General features: G+C 45.1%; 1 protein-coding gene across 1 annotated transcript; it reads right to left on the reverse strand.

Moving 5' to 3' along the window:
- Positions 1-1,317: 1,317 nt before the first annotated feature.
- Positions 1,318-11,240, reverse strand: LOC149312683 (paired mesoderm homeobox protein 2B-like). The gene is made up of 3 exons (XM_089526950.1): positions 11,000-11,240; positions 9,214-9,401; positions 1,318-1,770 (listed from the first exon to the last, which is right to left on the reverse strand). Exons 1-3 carry the CDS (start codon positions 11,238-11,240, stop codon positions 1,318-1,320), a joined length of 882 nt encoding a protein of 293 aa, XP_089383076.1.
- Positions 11,241-19,836: the final 8,596 nt, after the last annotated feature.

A 19,836-nucleotide genomic window follows, 5' to 3' on the forward strand; every position in this document is an offset into this window, starting at 1 on the left:
CTCCACATTCGCTGGGGTTAGGGGCACAGGACCCCCATGAGAGTGGAAAAACTGCAAATAAAAACCCAATATTATTATTATTATTATTTACCTGAGAGACCACCTTGCTAGGAATCGCTAGGTCCTCCAGCACACGTCTGTGGTCAACATCTTCCAGAGATGTTGCACTGGAGGACCTACAAATGCCTAGAAAAGTTTTTTTCTAGGAATCTCTAGGTCCTCCAGAGCAACTTCTGGCAGACTTTGACCATGGAGTCACACTGAAAGACGTAGAGCCTTATTGCATTAAAAACAAACCCAGCAGGCACATGGAGATAAGCGTGTTTATCTTTCTGTCTCCACATGATGCCAGAGCACTTTTGTTCTCTTCCAGTTGTAGAAGGCCATAAAAGTGTCCCTTTTGCCAAGCTTAAAAAATCTGTTCAGCAAAAGGGGCATTTTTACCACCTTCACCCACACTTTTATGACCAGAAGAGAACAAAAGTGCTTCGACATCACGCGGAAATTGGAAGTTAAACATGCTTCTCTCTGTTTGCCTGCCAAGGTAGCTTTTAATGTGATAAGGCCACTAGAGATTTCTAGAGAGAAACATATTTGTCAAATCTGTGATTAAACAAATCTGCAAAAGTCAAAACCGCAAATGTGGAGGGCTGACTATGAAAGTATCCCCCACAGTAGGGTGAAAAAATACACCGCGTGTGCCTGGGGCCTATTTTTTATTTTTTCTCTTATTCCAAATGCTCTAAAGTTTGGGTATGCCACTGAAGATGAGTCAGGCTCAACGTAACCTTGCAAATCGTGACAAAATAGAGACATTGGGAGGGCAATGAGGCAAGGACTGTGTGGCAAAGCACAAAATGGGTGTGAAGCCAGTTGTAAAGAGGAGATGGAAAGAGGAGGAAGTGGCCAGCCACACTCAAAGCCCCTCAGCCTTTAAAAAATTATAACAGTCCAGAGAAGGAAAGGAGGATCAGGGTGGTTGGGTGTGTGGGAGAAAAGTATACATTGCAGCAGCGACGACGACAAAACAACACTGGTAGCTGGTTGACAGTTTTCTCCCGGTCAAAAGCTGTGAGGGGGTGGAGGGGGAGCTGGTGGGAGTCCTCTGGCAGTCTGGGGGCAGGGGAGAGCCAAGGGAGCCCCTCTTTTCCTCTCCCTTAGAGAGCCGTCCTAGTTTGGGGAGGGACAAAATGGCAGCTGGCTGAGGCGCTCCCTCTTGAGTCCGGCTGCAGTTCCTGGCGGTGCCTGAAGAGGGTGTTTCCCAGCCCCAGCTGGCAGAGGGCCTTCCCCCCTTCCCCCAAGACCTAGGGCCTCACTTCAAAACATGGTGCCCTTGACGAGGCTGCCTTTGGTACCGTTGGGTCTCTGGAGTGAGGAGAGGACACTGGCAAAGGGCCCGCCTAAGGAATCCGGGATGGAAGCGAGTGGGCCCGGCCCGGGGGCCCAGCCAGGCCCGGGGCCCGCTGCCGCCACCACTTGCCCACCGGGGCCCGTGCCTTTTCCGGCCTCAGACCCTTGGCCGCCTTGGCCTTGGCCTCCGGGACTAGGCCCTCCTCCTCCACCTCCGCAGCTGGGTGCCGGGTTGGGATTGGGGTTAGGCCCTCCAGTGCTGTCTGGGTCAGTGCTCTTGGCCTCTTTGCCATCCTCCTCCCCTCCCCGCGAGGAATCCGACTTCTTTCCCGAAGAAGAGCCACTCTTGGCTGCTGCTGCCGCCGCCGCTGCCGCCCGCTCCTGCTTTCGGAACTTGGCTCGACGGTTCTGGAACCACACCTGGGTCAAGAAAGGAAGGGAGAGAGGGAAAGGAGAGGGGTGAGAGTATGGCCCGAGAGCTCCTCAGGAACGCAAGTACAGTGGGACCCTTAGGGTCAGGCTCCAGGAAACCCCTGGACCAGGGTGACCGGGTGTCCTATCCAAAAAGCAATAGCAAGTACATTTCTATACCACTTACCAGTGCACTAAAACACTCCCAAAGCAGTTTACAACGTGTAAAATAATTGCCGCCAACAAGCTGGGTACTCATTTTAGAGACCTCAAGGATGCAAGGCTGAGTCGACCCTGAGCCCCTGGCTGGAACTGAACTCACAATCTTCTGGTTTATGAGTGAGTGTCTACAGTACAGGCATTTCACCACTGCACTACCAGGAGGAGAAGGCAATGCAAAATGGAGGACACAACCAAATAAATGCTACCAACACTCCTATAAAAATAGAATCGTGCTTCTTAGTCATGCTCAAAATAGAGAACATCTAAGGAAAATGGAGGACATGACCAAAGAAATGCTACAAGCACTCCTGTAAAAATAAATTTGTGCCCCTTAGTCATGCTTGAAATGGAGGACATTGGAGGGGAAATGGAGGGCATGGCCAAATGAAAACTAGAAACACTCATAAAATAAATGTATGCTTCTCGGCCATGCTCAAAATGGGGGACATTTGAGGAAAATGGACGACATGACCAAATAAACGCTACAAGCACTCCTATAAAAATAAAATTGTGCTTTGTCATGCTCAAAACAGAGGTCTTTTGAGGAAAATGGACGACATGACCAAATGAAATCTAGAAACACTCCTATAAAAATAAAGTTGCCCTCCTTAGTCATGCTTGAAATGGTGGGAAATGGAGGGAAAATGGAGGATGTGACCAAATAAGCACCACAAGCACTCCTAATAAAAAATAAAACTGTGCTTCTTGGTTATGCTCAAAATGATGGACATTTGAGGAAAATGGAGGACATGATCAAATGAAAGCTAAAAACACTCCTATAAAAATAAAATTGTGCTTCTTTGTCATGCTCAAAAGGGAAGACATTTGAGGGGGAAATGGAGGGCATGATCAAATAAGCACTACAAGCACTCTTATAAAAATAAAACTTCTTAGTTATGCTTGAAAGTGAGGACATTTGAGGAAAATGGAGGGCACAATTAAATGAAAGCTAAAAAGACTCCTATAAAAATAAATGTGTTTAGTCATGCTCAAAATCGAGGCCATTCAGGGAAAATGGAGGACATGGCCAAATAAAAGCTATAAAAAGACTCGTAGAAATATAAATTCATGTTTCTTAGTTGTGCTCAAAATGGAGGGCATTCAAGAAAAATTGAGGGCATGACCAAATAAAAGCTAAAAACACTCCTATAAAAATAAATGTGTGCTTCTTAGTCGCGCTCAGAAATGAAGGACATTCATGGGAAATGGGAGGACATGACCAAATGCTACAAACACTCCTATAAATATAAATCTATGCTTCTTAGTTGTGCTCAAAACGGACGACATTTTGGAATTCCTCCTGGACAGAAGGTGGCAATGGAGGGCATGTCCTGGAAAAGGACATCTGGTCACCCTGGACTAGACAGAGCAGCACTTGGGAAGTTACTTTCAAAATTAGTTAGAGTGGGCCTTTAGGGTTGGGTTCCAGAGACAGTAGCATCACTAGGGTCGGCGTCACCCTACTGTATCATGGTATCACACAACCCCATTGACTGCTTCCAACCCATACAGAATCCTTAGGAATATTTTTTTGTACTCTGTGTGTGTGTGTGTGTTGTGTGCCTTCAAGTCATTTTTGTCTTATGGCGGCCCTAAGGTGAACCTATCACAGGTTTTTTTTTTGCTAGTTTCTTCAGAGGGGGGTTTGCCATTGCCATCCTCAGAGGCCGAGACAGTGTGCTCACCCAGTGGGTTCCTATGGTTGAGTGGGGATTCAAACCCTGGTCTCCCAGTATCCTAGTCCAACACTCAAGCCACAACACCACATTGGCCCTCCAGTGTGTACTAATTTTTCTACTAATGTTACTCATAAATCTTAATTCCAGTATATCACTGAATGGTAATGATAACTGCTATGACATAACTAGCAAAATTAAAACTATACAGTCAACCCTCCATATCCACAGATTTTTTATCCAAGGATTCAAGCATCCACGGCTTGCAAATGTTTTAAAAATATATAGATTCCATTAAGCGAAACCTTGATTTTGCCATTTTATATAAGGAACACCATTTTACTTTGCCATTGAGCATCCATGGATTTTTTGGGGGAGCTGGGGGTTAGGATCTGGAACCAGACCCCAGTGGATACCAAGGGCCCACTGTACCTTTAAATTATAATATCATACACGCAGCCTAAGTTTATTTACATGTACATTTTTTATATTTACATTTTAATTTTTTAGAAGCCTAGGGCCTCTCCTTTCTCTTCCCACTGAGACTCACAGCACTTACACCAGCTCTTCAATGTCTTAAAGGGATGAAGGTGAATGCCACAGAACAAGTCTTATTATATACTGTACAATGGCATAGCAAAATTGTGTCCCTTGCTTTTGGGAATTTTTATTAAAAATATATATTTTCTGGATGGTTGAATCCGTGGCTGCGTAGTTCGTGGGTTTGGAGAGCCAACTACAATTCCCATCATCCGCTAGCAGTTGGGGAGGGAGTAGGGCCTGGCCCCCTGCTTGTTAAATTGTTTTTGTTGAGAGAACGCCACTCTGTAGGCATTATAGGCAAAAAGTCTATAATAATACCGTTTAAAAATAACTTGTAAAATATTAAAATATTTTAATAATATTTTTTTTAAGTAACTTGTAAAAGTAACTAGAAACCATTACACCAATATGATAATGTCACATCTATTCATTATGTTCCTTTGTTACACAGCCTGGTTGCAAAATTAACAACAGCCACAACAAGAAGAACTGAGGGCATAAATATCCTAAAGACACCAGATCCATCTGATCTAGGAAGCTAAACAGGGTCATCCCTAACTAGTATTTGGATGAGAGACCGGCAAGGAACACCAGACACTGTAGGCTATATTTCAGAGGAAGGAACTGGAAAATGCACACACAACATGACTACTCCTGACTTACTACTTCCAAGCTTTAGGAGTAAGAGTTTCACATACCATGTTCACAAGGTCACCTTCTTTTGAAATAGTGAGATCCAGCTTATTCCGAAATAGTAACCACTATATTTGTATTTATGATCATGAAATTCATGGGGTTACCATAAGTCAACAGGCAACTTGATGGCACACAAACACACAATAGGATGAAAAGCTCTGAGATTTTATTTCTACTAAGCCTGTCTTGAAAGTCACAAGCAGATCCTGACGCAAATTTAATTTCGCCTTCCCAAAATCAGAATGACGGATTTTTAGCAGAATAAATACTAATTTTCAACTCACTATCAATTGTAAAGATCTGAGTGCCATTAATAGCAGAAAGAAACATCTCCCTTTGAATGAATCTTGCCAAGAAAACCCTATGATATGCCTTGAAGGCACAAAACAACAACAAAAGCATGATCCCTTTTAATGCCAAGGGGCCTTTTAAAAAAGAAGTCTTCCTCACATGGATGAGCTATGAGTGGCTGATAAGTAAGACTGCAATCCTATACCCAATTTATTTGGAGTGAGCTGCACTGGATTCTAAGTAGACGGATATGTGCTGTAAAGTAGAGCATCCCTATCAGAGATATCAGTCTCTCAAAAAATGCAGAATTTTACTTAGGTAGCCAATTATTTTCTCTTAAGAGGGTGTCATCATATGTTAGGAAAGTAATTCACCCACCCACTCCGCTCCTTGGCAGTGTGGACACAATTAGGTCATTATTTTACTACTGAAAGTAGCACCGCTGAACAGTTCTTACCAAGCTGCTGGCATAAACTATAATTTGAACATGAAGTTACAAATGTGTCCCTGGGAATATTGGTCTGTTTTTGGCATTTGATTGGCCTTCATTAATAGCAGCAGCAGCAGAAGAAGAAGAGGAGGAGGAGGAGGAGGAGGAGGAGGGGAGGGGGAGGGAAGGAAGGAAGGAAAAGAAAAGAAAAGAAAAGAAAAGAAAAGAAAAGAAAAGAAAAGAGAGGACCCTGGACTACTAATATTACATATCTGTGCTTTGTAGACAATGGGCATAGAACCAAACTATTGGTCACCCATAATAGTCTTGCCTTTGCCAGCAACTAGCAAACCCATTTTCCTGCTCTTTGCTAAGGGTGGGTTCTGCAATCTCCGGCCTTGTTCAGCCTGTCCTTGCAGCTGCTCACTGTACTCTTGAGCAGTACATTAGGAACCTGTGCAGGCTTTGTTTACTAAGAAGCGCATCTGATCATGTGCACCTAGGAAATGCACATAAAGCAAGAGATATGTGGAGACAAGAGCAAACAGAAACCCTTTCCTCCTATCTGCTTTCAATGGGAAAAATGTTTTCCCCTGCCGTTTTCCACACTCCCCTCCATTCACTTATATATACAGTGGACCCTTGGTATTCACTGGGGTTTGGTTCCAGGGCCCCATGTAGATATCAGAATCCATAGAGCCCAGGTCCCATTAAACACAATGGCATAGTAAAATGCTGCCCCTTATATTATATCAAATGGCAAAAATCAAGGTTAGTTGTTTGGGATTTATATTTCCTTGAATATTTTCAAGCTGTAGATGGTTGAATCTTTCGTTAAAGAATCCATGGATACAAACTGTACCAGGTGTGGGCAAAGGGAAGGATATGCCCTCCACCAAGACTGTTTTTATGGTCCTTGAGCCTGCAGGCTCCCTAGACTACCATTTGTATGGCAAAAGGGTGGACTGCCTCTCCTTGAAGCCCCCAGGAGTGGCAACTCGCCTTTTAAATAGATTGCCATGGCCTCTAGACACACTTCTCTCTCTCTCTCGAAATTAGAATGGCACTTCTGGCAACCTTTTTTTTTAATTGGTAGTCTGTGTAGTTACAAGGAACAAAGACCAAAAACCTGCCCCTGAGCTCACCATAGTTGCCCCCCTGCGCTATATATGCAAGAATGCATGCCTTCATGACTCACATTATTATTTCCTGACCCACTTGAAGCCAATCCTTTCTGCTCAACTCAAGGTGGCAAAAGAGAAAGGGGTGAGGATCTAATCCACCTCAGTCCATGCCCACTAGAGTCACCTTGGATCATTGAATTTAAGGAAAAAGAGGATGAGGCATCTGGAGTGCAGATCAAGTGATCACACAGAGGTATGTGTTTTACTCAGATGTATCACCCTTCCTATTTTTAAAATCCAGATAGAGAAAACCAAAGCATTTGGTATGTTGCCACTGAAATGTAGAGCAGTGCATGGCAGGAAAGACCTTTGTAATCCAGAAAGACAGTGAGATCTAGTTCAGATTTTAATTCTCACAATACTGCAAGATCCCCACATATGGTCCTTCTTGTTTGTGAAGATCTGATCGGCCAAGAAGAGGGAGAAACAAACTATCTGGACAAAACAAAGACAAAAACAGAGAGCTGCTACCAGCTAGACTAACCGCAAGGAGAAAGTCCACAGAGACATTGGTCCAAAACACACTGGAGAAATAATCCATTTTGAGACTGCTTCAACTGGCTCAATACTAGGGAAGTCTGGAAACTGTAGTTTTCTGAGACATTTAGCCTCTTCTGTCAGAGAGCCCTAGTGCCACAATAGACTACAGTTCCTAGGATTCCCTAGTTGCACTGAGCCAAAGGGGTCTCAAACTGGATTATTTCTGCAGTGTGTTTTGGACCATTGCTGTTCAATAATATCTTAAAAATAAGGCAGGAGGAAAAGAGGGGAAAGACTGCATTACTGATAGAGAGGAAGAATGGAGGAAGCCAGGGATTTTGATGACCTGGAGGGTGACTTGGAGGTCTCTCATTCATAGGGTCGCCATAAGTCGAAGTTGACTTGACAGCAGACAACAAGTAGGGCTGAGCTTTAACCCATGCGTAAGGGGGCTGGAGTAGTATTGGAGGTCAAGCTTTATGGCTATTTCATTTCAGGGCAGGCTGCCTTCCTTTGATGGGGACTCAAAATGAATGAGGAACCTCCCACCTCTAGACACAAAGAGAGACATCTTGGCCCAAAGGGGAGGAAGAAGACCCCAGCCAGGAAAGCAAAGGAAGCAGTGGGGGCACTTTTTTGTGGTGTTTTTGGGTTACATGGCCATGTTCTAGAAGAGTTTGTTTCTGAGGTTTCACCAGCATCTGTGGTTGGCATCTTCAGAGAATGCTGGCATGGAAGAGAGTGGTGTGTGTATATATATATGTGTGTGTGTGTGTTATATATATATGCTGTGTGACCCTGGGTTGGGAAGAATGATTTCCATGGTAATCTGTGTATTGTTCTGTAGGGGCATTTGTCAGCTTAGTTCTTCCTAGTTGATAGGTGGCACAATCTAGACAACCGGGCATTGTACCTACATGGAGCTACCAGAGGTGTGTGTGTCTGTGTGTGTTGTGTGCCTCCCATTATTATTTCCTGACTCTTTTGAAACCAGTCCTTTCTGCTCAACTCAGGCGGCAAAAGAGGAAAGGGCTGAAGATCTCATTCACCTCGGTGGATGCCCATGGGAATCGTTCCCTCTTAGGGAGACCCAATGCTGGTCTTTTCATGCCAAGATTCGTCAGTATAACAGACTAAACTTCTCTCATCCTATTGAAATACCTGATGCGTCAGATTAAATTGTGACAAAATTGCAAATTATGCGATTGAAATTGTCTGCGTAATTTTCAGGTCTTCAAGACAGTTGAGGTTTTCACTTATCTGAGTGATTAAGTTGCAGTGTAAAATTGTGTACACCTTGTAAAATAAACTATTGTGTAACTTGTTACATTATTTTCGTTGCCAACACATGCTCATTTCTATAGGAAGTGCGTTGTTTATTCATTGCTTCTGAGGCCCCAATAATAAAATAATGAAATTGTTCTCTTGTTTCTCATTATCAATAATAATAATAATAACAATAAAATTTATTTACATCCCGCCTCTCTTTGTAACACAACTGGGGCGGCTTACATGTTAAAAGCATACAACCCCCATCCCCAATATCTGGGAGAGTGTGCCTTGTTGCCCCCCAAGGGCCACCCAGTGGGTTTTTTATGGGCCTCAAACCCTGGTTTCCAGAGTGGCATTGCAACACATAAACAAACAAACAAACAAACAACAAAGAAAGGGTGAGTGCAGGAGTCTCCCTGCAAGTAAGGGGCGGGGGGGGGGGAATCCAGTTTGACAGCTGCCATGACTCACTGCTATGAAATGCTGGGCATTGTAGTTCTGTGAGGCATTTAGCCTTCTCTATCAGACAGAGCTCTGGTGCTATGATGAACTACAACACCCAGGACTTCACAGCCTTGAGCTGTGGCAGTTAAAGTGGTGTCGAAGTGGATCGTTGTTGCAGTGCGGATGCAGCGCATCTTTGGAAGCCAAGCCCTACCTGGACCCTGGCCTCGGTGAGGTCGATCTTGAGGGCCAGCTCCTCGCGGGTGTAGATGTCCGGGTAGTGGGTCTCGGCGAAGACCCTCTCCAGCTCCTTCAGCTGGGCGCTGGTGAAGGTGGTCCGGATCCTGCGCTGCTTGCGCTTCTCGTTCAGGCCCCCGTGGTCCGTGAAGAGCTTGTAGGGCACTGCAAGGGGGGCATTAACAGGGCAGTCAATGGCACCACAGTGGCACTGCTCAGCAGAGAAACCCATCCCACAAGAGCTGGGACAACGGATCTGGACACTCAAAAACAGAACGCTCTTGCCAGTGAGCCCGGCCGCAAAGAGATTATCTTGGTCCCTAAACACATGGCAGAAATAATAATAATAATAAAACTTTATTTTTACCCTGCCTCTCCCTCAGCATCGAGGCGCCTTACAATTAAAAAAGATCCCATCCAACAGAATAACCCAGTTTGAGACCGCTTTAACTGCCCTGGCTCAAGGCTAGGCAATTCTGGAGCCTATTGGTGTGTATGAGAAACCTTGAGCATGAAGTCGGAGACAATTCCCAGGATTCCACAGCCTTGAGCCAGGGCAGTCCAAAGGTGGTGGTGGGGGGAATCCAAGCGGATTGTTCCTGCAGTGCGGATGCAGCCGCTGATAGGCTTACTCCGGAGTAGTCTTGGGTAGAGGCAAAGGAGGAAGGCGACTGAAACTCACCGATCGTTTTGAAAGGTGCGAATATTGCTGTCGTTATAATAATAATGACAATAATAATAATAATAATAATTTATGCCCCATTCCCCCCACGATCAGGGTCTCAAGGCGGCTGACCACTGCCACAACAGGTAAAAGTCGGCACTCCGTTTTATTTTGGCCTTTTCCCTCCACTAAAAGGGCATCCTTTCAGACAGACATCCCCCCTCCCTCCCTCCCTCTGAGGTCCTTCTCGAGGCAAAGGGCAAAGCCAACCTCGGGCACGCGTCTCTTGCCGGTTGGGATCTTTGCCGGGCCCCGGTTCCTCCTTCCCATCCCGGCCCTGGGTCCAAGAGCCCGGTTTAGGAAGAGGCGATCCTCAGCCTCAGCTTTACTCCAAGGTCGATCCCGGGGTAGCACTGCAGATCCAGGGAAGGGCTCTCCTCCTCAGAGACCCCCGGGAAAGTGGCTTCTGGAGTCAGAAGAAGCGAGGATGGTTGAGGTGGTAGTAGTAGGAGTAGTAGTGAAGGAGGAGGAGGAGGAGGAGGAAAAGAAGAAAGAGAAGAAGGAGAAAGAGAAAAAGGAGGAGGAAAAGAAAGAGAAGAAAGGGAAGGAGGAGGAGGAGGAGAAGAAGGAGACGGAGAAAAAGGTGAAGAAGAAAGGGGAGAAGGAGGAGGAAGAAGAGAAAGAGAAGGTGATGAAGAAGGAGGAGAAGAAAGGGAAGAATGGGGAAGGGGAAGAAAGAGAAGAAGCCTCCTCGAAGGGAGGAAGGAGGAGGAGAAGCGAGGGAAAGGGCGCTAATCCCGGCCCCCCTTCCTTCGGGGCTGATTGGATTATGTCCCCCGCTTCCCCTCTTCCATCCTCGGCGGAGTAAATAAATTACGCCCATCATTTTGGCAAGCGAAGGAGAGAGAGAGAGAGAGGGAGCTAATTTCCTGGGCGACTCCGGATCGTGTTGGAATGGAGTAAGTGAATTACAAACACACCCTTGTCCTGACTCTTGGCTATGGAATTCTGGGAGTTGGAGTTTGCTGTGGGCCCCACAACAAACTCCATCTCCCAGAATTCCATAGCCCAGAGTGGAAAGCAGGCGCTGGTGCCTTACCTGCGGCGTAAGGGCTGCTCTGATGGTCTCGGAGGGAACCCAGGCTGCAGGAGCCGGGTCCCAGGGAAGGGCAGGCGGCGCCGGCGCCGAAGGTGGTTCGGATGGGGTTGTACTGGAAGCCCCCGGCTTGGCTGCAGGAGCTGAAGTCGGCGTAGGCCGAGGCCAGGCTGGAGGTGTCCATGCCGGCCATGCAGGACTCGTAGGCCGAGGAGTTCAGGTAAGAGTACTCCATCTTATACATTGGAGGGCAGCCCAGGGAGAGAGCCAGCCAGAGACAGGCGGAGGGAGATGCTCTCAGCTCGGCTCCTGCGCCCAGAGTGGCTCCCCGCCGGCCGCCGCCGGAGTTTTGATGATGATGCCGAAAGGGGGTCTCTAGAGCATAAGCAGAGCGTCCTCCTCCTCCTCCTCCTCCTCGCTCTCCCTCCGCAAAGTTGGCGCTTCCCAGCCTTGGAGCCCGCGAAGCCGAGCCTCTCCGCTCTCCGCCGCTCTTTACATGACAAATAACTCATCCCTCCATTGGGCTGAAAAGGGGAGGCAGGGAGGGAGGGAGAGAGGGAAGGAGGAGGAGGAGGAGGAGAAGGGGCAGCTCCCCCCTCCCCCTTTGGCTCGAAGGCGAAGTTAAGGCACACCACTCACCCCCCCCCTTGACTAGATCCTCCTTCGAGAGCCCATGTTGTCTTTTCCCCCACCAGAAAAAGCTCGGCCTTTCTTTCTCTCCCCCCCCCCCCCCAGGGAAGGATGGCCTTTCCCTTCCCCACTTTCATGCCCCCCTCCCCTTCAGAAAAGCTGGCCCTTTTCACTCCTTTCCCCCTCACCTTTTTCTTTCTCTCCGCTTTTTTCTCTCTTCCTCCACCAGAAAAAGCTGGCCCTTTTCACCCTCTTTCCCCCACTTTTTATTCCCCCACCAGGAAAATCTTCCCCTTCTCCCCCCCCCCCCCTTGTCCCCAACACAAACAGCTTGGCTTTTTCGCTCCCTTTCCCCTCACCTCTTTCTTTCTCCCCCCGAGAAGAAGAAGCTGGCCTTCCTCTCCAGGAAAAGGGGGGCTTCCTCTTTCCTTCAACTTTTTATCCCCCCCATTCTCTTCCCCACCTTACTTCCCTCCAACAAGAAAAAGCTGGCCTTTTTTATTCTCTCCCCCCAAACTTTTTCTCCCCCCCCACCAAAAGAAACTAGCCTTTTCCACTCTCTTTCCCCTCGCCTTTTTATTCCCTCCCAAATACACATATCAGGAAAACCATCATGTCTTTCTCCCCCCCCCACCTTTTTACCCACCTGAGAAAGCTTGCCTCCCCCCTTTTTAAACCCCCCCCGAATCCCCCCAGATCCTGGGAATCCTCCCTTTAGAATCCGACCGGCCTCCTTTAGAGAAAGAAGGAAAGTCGGGTGACGACGACGACGATGTCCCCGGAGGAGATTGAATTGCGGGGGCCTTTCGAAGCCTCCTTTCCAGAGGGAGCTAGGAAGGAAGGAAGGAAGGAAGGAGGGAGGCAAGAAGGAAGGGAGGAAAGAAGGAGGCAGGAAGGAAGGAAGGAGGGAGGGAGGAAGGAAGGGGGAAAGAAGGAAGGAAGGAAGGAGGCAAGAAGGAAGGAAGGAGAGAGGCAAGAAGGAAGGGAGGAAAGAAGGAGGCAGGAAGGAAGGAGGGAGGGAGGAAGGAAGGGGGAAAGAAGAAAGGAAGGAAGGAAGGAAGGAGGCAAGAAGGAAGGAAGGAGAGAGGCAAGAAGGAAGGGAGGAAAGAAGGAGGCAGGAAGGAAGGAGGGAGGGAGGGAGGAAGGAAGGGGGAAAGAAGAAAGGAAGGAAGGAAGGAATGAGGCAGGAAAGAAGAAGGAAGGAAGGAAGGAGGCAAGAAGGAAGGAAGGAGAGAGGCAAGAAGGAAGGGAGGAAAGAAGGAGGCAGGAAGGAAGGAGGGAGGGAGGAAGGAAGGGGGAAAGAAGAAAGGAAGGAAGGAGGCAAGAAGGAAGGAAGGAGAGAGGCAAGAAGGAAGGGAGGAAAGAAGGAGGCAGGAGGGAGGGAGGGAGGAAGGAAGGGGGAAAGAAGAAAGGAAGGAAGGAAGGAATGAGGCAGAAAAGAAGAAGGAAGGAAGGAAGGAAGGAGGCAAGAAGGAAGGAAGGAGAGAGGCAAGAAGGAAGGGAGGAAAGAAGGAGGCAGGAGGGAGGGAGGGAGGAAGGAAGGGGGAAAGAAGGAAGGAAGGAAGGAAGGAATGATGCAGGAAAGAAGAAGGAAGGAGGAAGGAAGGAAGGAGGCAAGAAGGAAGGAAGGAGAGAGGCAAGAAGGAAGGGAGGAAAGAAGGAGGCAGGAAGGAAGGAGGGAGGGAGGAAGGAAGGGGGAAAGAAGGCAGGAAGGAAGGAGGCAGGAAAGAAGGAGGAAGGAGGCAGGGTGAAGGAGTGACCCAGGTGGGAAAGGGCTGGAGGAGGGATGGGTGCCAGGCTCTAGAGAGAAGGGGCTTCCCTTCTTCCATCCATCCCCCCCCCCCCTTTCCTCCCTTGAGGTTTTTCTTCTCTCTCTCTTTCTCCGATGTCCCGGAGAAGCCGGTTTTGTAAGAGCGTTACACGCTCAATTTCCCGACAAAGCCGACCTCCGAGGGGCGTGAAATGTCCAAAGGGCCCAGACACTGAGTCCATCGGGGGACACCCCCCTTGTCCGATCCCCAGGGAAGGGATGCCCAAGACCCACACACCACTAGGCCACCCGGCCCTATACGTCCCCTAGAAAGAAGGAGGATGCTCTCTTGGAGGCTGCCTTTTGCATTTTTCTGCCTGTTGCTTCTTTCTTTCTTTTTTGCATTGTCGTTTCCTATTGGTTTTTACTATTGCATTCGAGTATTTGTATGCCATGCTTGCATACCTCGTATTGTAGCTTAGTATTGTATTTTAGCATTGTAGCCTAGTATGGCATTTTTCATACTATATTTTAGTATTGGTATTGCATTTTTAGTATTGCATCTTGGTATTGCGGTCTAGCGTTACATTTTTCACATTGTATCTTAGCATTGTAGTCTAGTATTATATTTTTCGTTTTGTACCTTATTATTGTATTCTAGTATTGCAATTTGGAATGATATCTTAGTATTGTATTCTAGTATTAGTATTAGTATTGTATCTTAGTATTCTGTTCTAGTTTTGGATTTTTAGTATTGTGTTTTAGTGTTGCATTCCACTATTATATCTTAGCATTGTATTTTACCATTGCATTTTAGTGCTGTGTTTTATTATTGTATTTTAACCTTGTATTTTAGTATTGTACCTTAACACTGTATTCTAATATTGCATTTTTCGTATTGTTATCTTCAGTAATGTATTTTTAGTATTGCATTTTTCGTATTGTATCTTAGCATTGTATTCTAGTGTTGCATTTTAGTATTGTTATCCTAGGATATTGTGTTCTACTAGTGTTGCATTTTTAGTATTGTATTTCAGTGTGGCATCCTAGTATTATATCTTAGTATTGTATTTTACCATTGCATTTTTAGTATTGTATTTAGTGTTATATTCTAGTATTACATTTTTAGTATTGCATTCTAGCACTGTATTCTAGTATTACATTTTACTATTTTATCTTAGCATTACATTTTAGTATTTTTTTAAATTGAAATAGTTATTGCTGTTTTGTGTTTTTGTTTTTCCTATTGCAAAGCTCCATGTCCGAGACAGAAATGAATGGTGACAAATGACCCAAAGGCGAGGAACCCCACAACTAACTCCAACTCCCAGAATTCCATAGCCTGGAGCCAGAAAAAAAGTTAAAGCAGTACCAAACCGGGTTATTTCTCCAGTGTGGATGCAACCCATTTTTGCCGAGGCTTTTCGTTGGAATTATAGAGGGAACCTTTTTGTAAAATAAAAGATGCGGCTGCTTCCGTTTGCCTCTTCCAAAATTTTCTTTTCTTTTCCCTGGGAAAGATGTCCAGGAAAATGTCCAGGGTTTTATTATGTTCCTTGTTTAGAGGCTGACTTGGGCTTTTTGGTTGTTGCCCTGCTAAAGAGAGAGGCTTATTCCAGTTTCAAACTGGGTGGCTTGACAAAAACCAGTTCTCTTGGCAATAGGAATTCTCTTATCAAAATGTTGTCTCTTGACAAAACCAAAACGTTTTCTGTTTCCAGTCTCCCCCATTCCAGCCTTCTCCATCTGCCCTTGTAGTAAATAATAATAATAATAATAATAATAATAATAATAATAATAATAAATGGCAATAAAGCATTCGTAGTTATGAGTCACAGTAGTATTTTTCTTACTCTGAGCCGCTCCATTCCATCCTCAGCCACTTCTTTTCCTATCTAGGAAAGATGTTTTTTTTTAAAAAAAACCAGACAGGAGAAAATAATAATAATAATAATAATAATAATAATAATAATTGTCTTATCTAATAATAATAATAATAAATATGATGATGTAAGTCGTATTTTTAATACCTTTGTCTGAAGAAGAAGCCAGTGGAGTTTTGAAAGCTTGCATCATTTATTTTGGGCATTTTGGTTGTTCCAATAAAGGTATCACTCTTTGGTGGATTTGGGGTGTTATTGTGGATGTATTGTTTTTGTGGATTTCGGATGATATTGTGGATGTAATCATTATTATTATTATTGTAGATCTATTGTTTTGGTGGATTTGGGGTGTTATTGTGGATATATTGGGGGGTTTTTTGCTACATTTTTGATGTTTTTGTGGATGTATTGTTTTGGTGGATTTTGAGTGTAATTGTGGATGTATTGTTTTTTGCAGCATTTTGGGTGTTATTGTGGAAGTATTGTTTTTGGTGGGTGTTTGGTGCTATTGTGGATGTATTGGTCTTGGTGGGTTTGGGTGTTATTGTACTTTGCTCCAAGGCCAGCCTGGCTCCCCCTGAAAGTGTTTCTCTTCCAATATTGCGCTGATGGGTCCCACTGTTTTCTGGAGAGAGAATCTCCATACACTTCAGTTTTCTCTTTCATTTCATCTCTTTTTGAGAAAATCCTGGATTTTTCCTGAGATCAGAATATGGGGAGAACTAATTTCATTACATCCCTTCCCTCCCTTTAACAACTCGGTTCCAGAAGGAGCCACACAATTCTTCTTCTTCTTGCCAGGGCTCAAGTGGTGTCAACCCAGATTATTTCTGCAGTGCGGATGCAGCCCAGGTTTGGTGGCATCATGCAAACTTTAGGAGCTCCATTGGCTTCTTCATCAGGGGAAGGTATTAAAAACCATGGATGATGTGGTTGTGCACCTTCAAGTCCTTTCAGATTTATAGCTACCTTAAGGAGGGACCTATCCTAGGGTTTCCTTGGCAAGTTTCTTCAGAGGGGGTTTGCCATTGCCATCCTCTGAGGCTGAGAGAGTGTGACTTGCCCAAAGCCACCCAGTGGGTTCCCATGGTTGATCCAGGAGTCGAACCCTGATCTCAGTTGTCCTAACTACAAATTTATTGATTGATTTGATTTGATTTATGTCCCTCCTTTTCCACCGAAAGGGACCCAAGGCGGCTCACAACTGAAAATTCTAGAAACCTATTACAAGAAAACAATTACAAATATCATCTAAAACCCATATGAAATTACAGACATTTTATATTACAGACATTTTGTGGACAAGGCTCCATAAAATGTAGGGCATTTGAGGAAAATGGAGGATATTGACCAAAACAACAACAAACCAACCCTGAAAATAATACAAAATGTCCTCCCTTTTCAGCATCCTTAAGAAGCACAAATTCATAAATATTTGTCCTACATTTCAGCTTTCTATCCAGGAGGAATTTCAAAATGTCTTCCATTTTGAGCATCCCTAAGAAGCATGAATTCGTGCTTACTAGGGATGCTCAAAACGGAGGACATTTTGAAATTCCTCCTGGGCAGAAGGTTAAAATGTAGGCCATGTATTTATGCATTCGTGCTTCTTCAGGATGCTCAAAATGGAGGACAATTTGAAATTCCTCCACAGAAGGTGGAAATGTAGGACATATATTTATGAATTCATGCTTCTTAAGGATGCTGAAAAGGGAGGACATTTTGAAATTCCTCCTGGATATATATATATATATATATATATATATATATATATATGAGGATGTGGTGGCTGTGTTGTTCTGAGGAGGGATGTCTATGCAAGCGGATTCCTCCTCTCTTTCTGGCCCTGTGGTCCTGGGAGCAAAGCATCTCCAAAGTCCAGGAGTTCACTCTGGTGCCCCAACAAACTTCCCAGAATTCCATAGCATGGAGCCTTGGCAGTCCAAGTGGTGTCAAACCGGATTATTTCTGCAGTGCGGATGCCTCAGTCATCTCCAAAATGGCAAAGTGCAACTGGATTGCAAAGCAATTACAAGGTGGAGGAGCGGCCTTCCTTTGCCTCCTGCCTCAGGAATATGAAGGCGAAGTCACTCTAGGAAGACTGAGAGAGGAACCAAATTGTGTAGGCCTCAACCCCAAGAGGTCTTAAAAATGTGGTTAGGGGGTGGTGGCTGTTTCAGGCAAGGCCTCCCTCTCCTCCCAAGGCCTCCCTTCTTCACCACAGGCCTGACTATTCTGAGGTGAGCTAGCAAAAATGGCGGCCTCTTAGCCAAGGAGAGTGAGGAGACACCTATGCCTCCAAAATAGTGCCATTTGACACCACTTTAAGTGCTTCAGCACCATCCTATGGAATCCTGGGATTTATATTTTCACAAGGTCTTTAGCTTTCTCTGTCAAAGCGTACAAATGGTACATGCCCACTGCACACACCTCCAGTGAGGAAGCAAATTAGTGAAATTATGTCATGGCAGTTAAAGTGGGGTCCAACTGCATTATTTCTACAGTGTAGATGCACCCTCAGAAATGGTGGGATTAAGCACAACTTTGGCCCAAATTCACAGCCTGGGAAGGTTCCTTTCCTTGGCCTGCAGTTCCCAGAAGGGCCCAGCCAACATGGCCAAATTTAAGGCTCCTCTCCTCTTATCCTGACCTGACCTGAAGGCAATGGAAGCCTCCGATTTCCTGTTTCAAAGAGCCATCCATAGGCCCAACATAAAGCCAAAACTGTATCCCCTTTGGAGGTCCCCAGTATCTAGTGTGGGAGTAAATTGCGAAGTGTGGATTTTTCTCCTGGTCCTCTTCATCGCCATATGCCCAAGAACAGACAGCTGCAGCCATCTATTTCAGTAAACGTGATGTAGAAATTGCAAAGGGTCTGTTGCAAAGCTGGGAGGCTGCAAGTGGCCACTCAAGGCTGAATGATTCCAAAATTCTTGGCATTATAACAGCAACAACTCATACCATTTTATGGTTGGGGAAATTCACTTGCTTACAATCTAGTGTGAAGGTTGCAGCTAAGCTTAGGGCACAGAGAAGCTAGGGATGTGATGAGAAATGCCCGTTAACCAAAAAATTCCTGGTACATCGACCCTAAAGGCTATGGCTGAATTGCAACACGATTTAGAGTTGCTGTTGAGCCATTACATCAGTGGTTCTCAACCTTCCTAATGCCATGACCCTTTAATGCATTTCCTCATGTTGTGGTGACCTCCAACCATAGAGGAGCGGGAACTTGGTTCCTAAGACCATCAGAAATATGTGTTTTTCAGTGGTGATGCTCTTAGGTGACCCCTGTGAAGGGGTCACAACCCACAGGTTGAGAACAGCTGAATTACAGACAATAGCTCTTGAGATTCTTCATACTCAACTTGTCTCACCACTTTAAAAAGAGCCATCTAACTTATTTTAATTTCTTAATTACATTTATATCCCACATCTCCTCCACTGAGTTCAAGGCAGTGTGAAATAGTCTCCTTCTCTGTATTATTATTATTATTATTATTATTATTATTATTATTATTTTTATATCCCACCCTTTCCCCCAAAACTGCGACTCAGGGTGGCTTACAGTATTAAAAAACAGTACAATTAAAAGCACACAAAAATGGTACACGGAAATAGAATTAAAATATTACAATATTACAACAAACTATATGTTAAAAGAATAAAATACAATTTAAAAGGTAAAAAAATGTTTCAAACACTTTAAAACAATGTGAAACCCCAGTGCATTCTTCTCTGCACTACTTTCTCACAGCAATTCTGTCAATTCTGGAATATCAGTATGCAAAGGGATCTTGTAGCAGTTGTGCTACAGTTTCTTTCCCACAGCTAGCTTCAAAGGGGCTATCTATGAGAGACCTTTGTATACAACAGTTCAATGAAGTAAGTAATGCAGAGAAAGTCACTACTACCTAGTGAATTTCATGGCAGTCAAAAAAAACAGGGGGGCATACTATCTTCTCTCCTGCCCTATCATTATTCCTTTCTGTGATTTTCCAAAGAAGAGAGCCTTATCTGAAGCACATGGAGTACTGAAGTTAACACTTACACTTCAACTTACCTTCCCGAATCAGCCTAAAGGAACAGTTTTAACTTTCAACTTTAAAGGGATGTGCTGATGTCAGAGCTTTTCTGGCAGTAGTCACAGTTTTTTAAGGCAGTAGCCATCACTCTGATGGCTGGAGAAAGAAACTGCCAAAAGATTCTCAATGTGGGAATTGTGATGGGATTGAGGAAATCAGGAAGGAATATATCAGAAATGGTGGTCTCTCATCTATCCTGAGCCTAGGCCCTTCAGATATCATTGTATTGCACCGCTCACCTAGCCCTAGCCAATTGTGAGAGAGATCATGAGAACTGCAGTTCAATAACAGTGGGAGGGCAATACATTGCCCACCCCAGGCTTAGACCATAAGACTACACTTCCCAGAATTCCATAGTCTAGAGCTATGGCAGCTCAAGTGGTGTCATAGCAGATTATTTCTGCAGTGTGGATACCTCAATCGTATCCAAAATGGCAAAGTGCAACTGGGCAGCAAAACAGTCACAAGGTGGAGGACCGGCCTTCCTTTGCT

The sequence above is a fragment of the Sceloporus occidentalis genome, unplaced genomic scaffold (genome assembly GCF_023333645.1).
Source record: "Sceloporus occidentalis isolate IW3139 unplaced genomic scaffold, rSceOcc1.0.p SCAF_5, whole genome shotgun sequence".
Lineage (NCBI taxonomy): Eukaryota > Metazoa > Chordata > Lepidosauria > Squamata > Phrynosomatidae > Sceloporus > Sceloporus occidentalis.

Excerpts from the sequence above, each read along its gene's own strand:
- LOC149312683 (XM_089526950.1), bottom strand. The coding sequence starts at position 11,240 with ATGTATAAGATGGAGTACTCTTACCTGAACTCCTCGGCCTACGAGTCC. Across the intron at positions 9,402-10,999 it reads GAGCAGCCCTTACGCCGCAG|TGCCCTACAAGCTCTTCACG; the intron begins GTAAGGCACCAG and ends CCCCCCTTGCAG. Across the intron at positions 1,771-9,213 it reads TCACCGAGGCCAGGGTCCAG|GTGTGGTTCCAGAACCGTCG; the intron begins GTAGGGCTTGGC and ends TTCTTGACCCAG.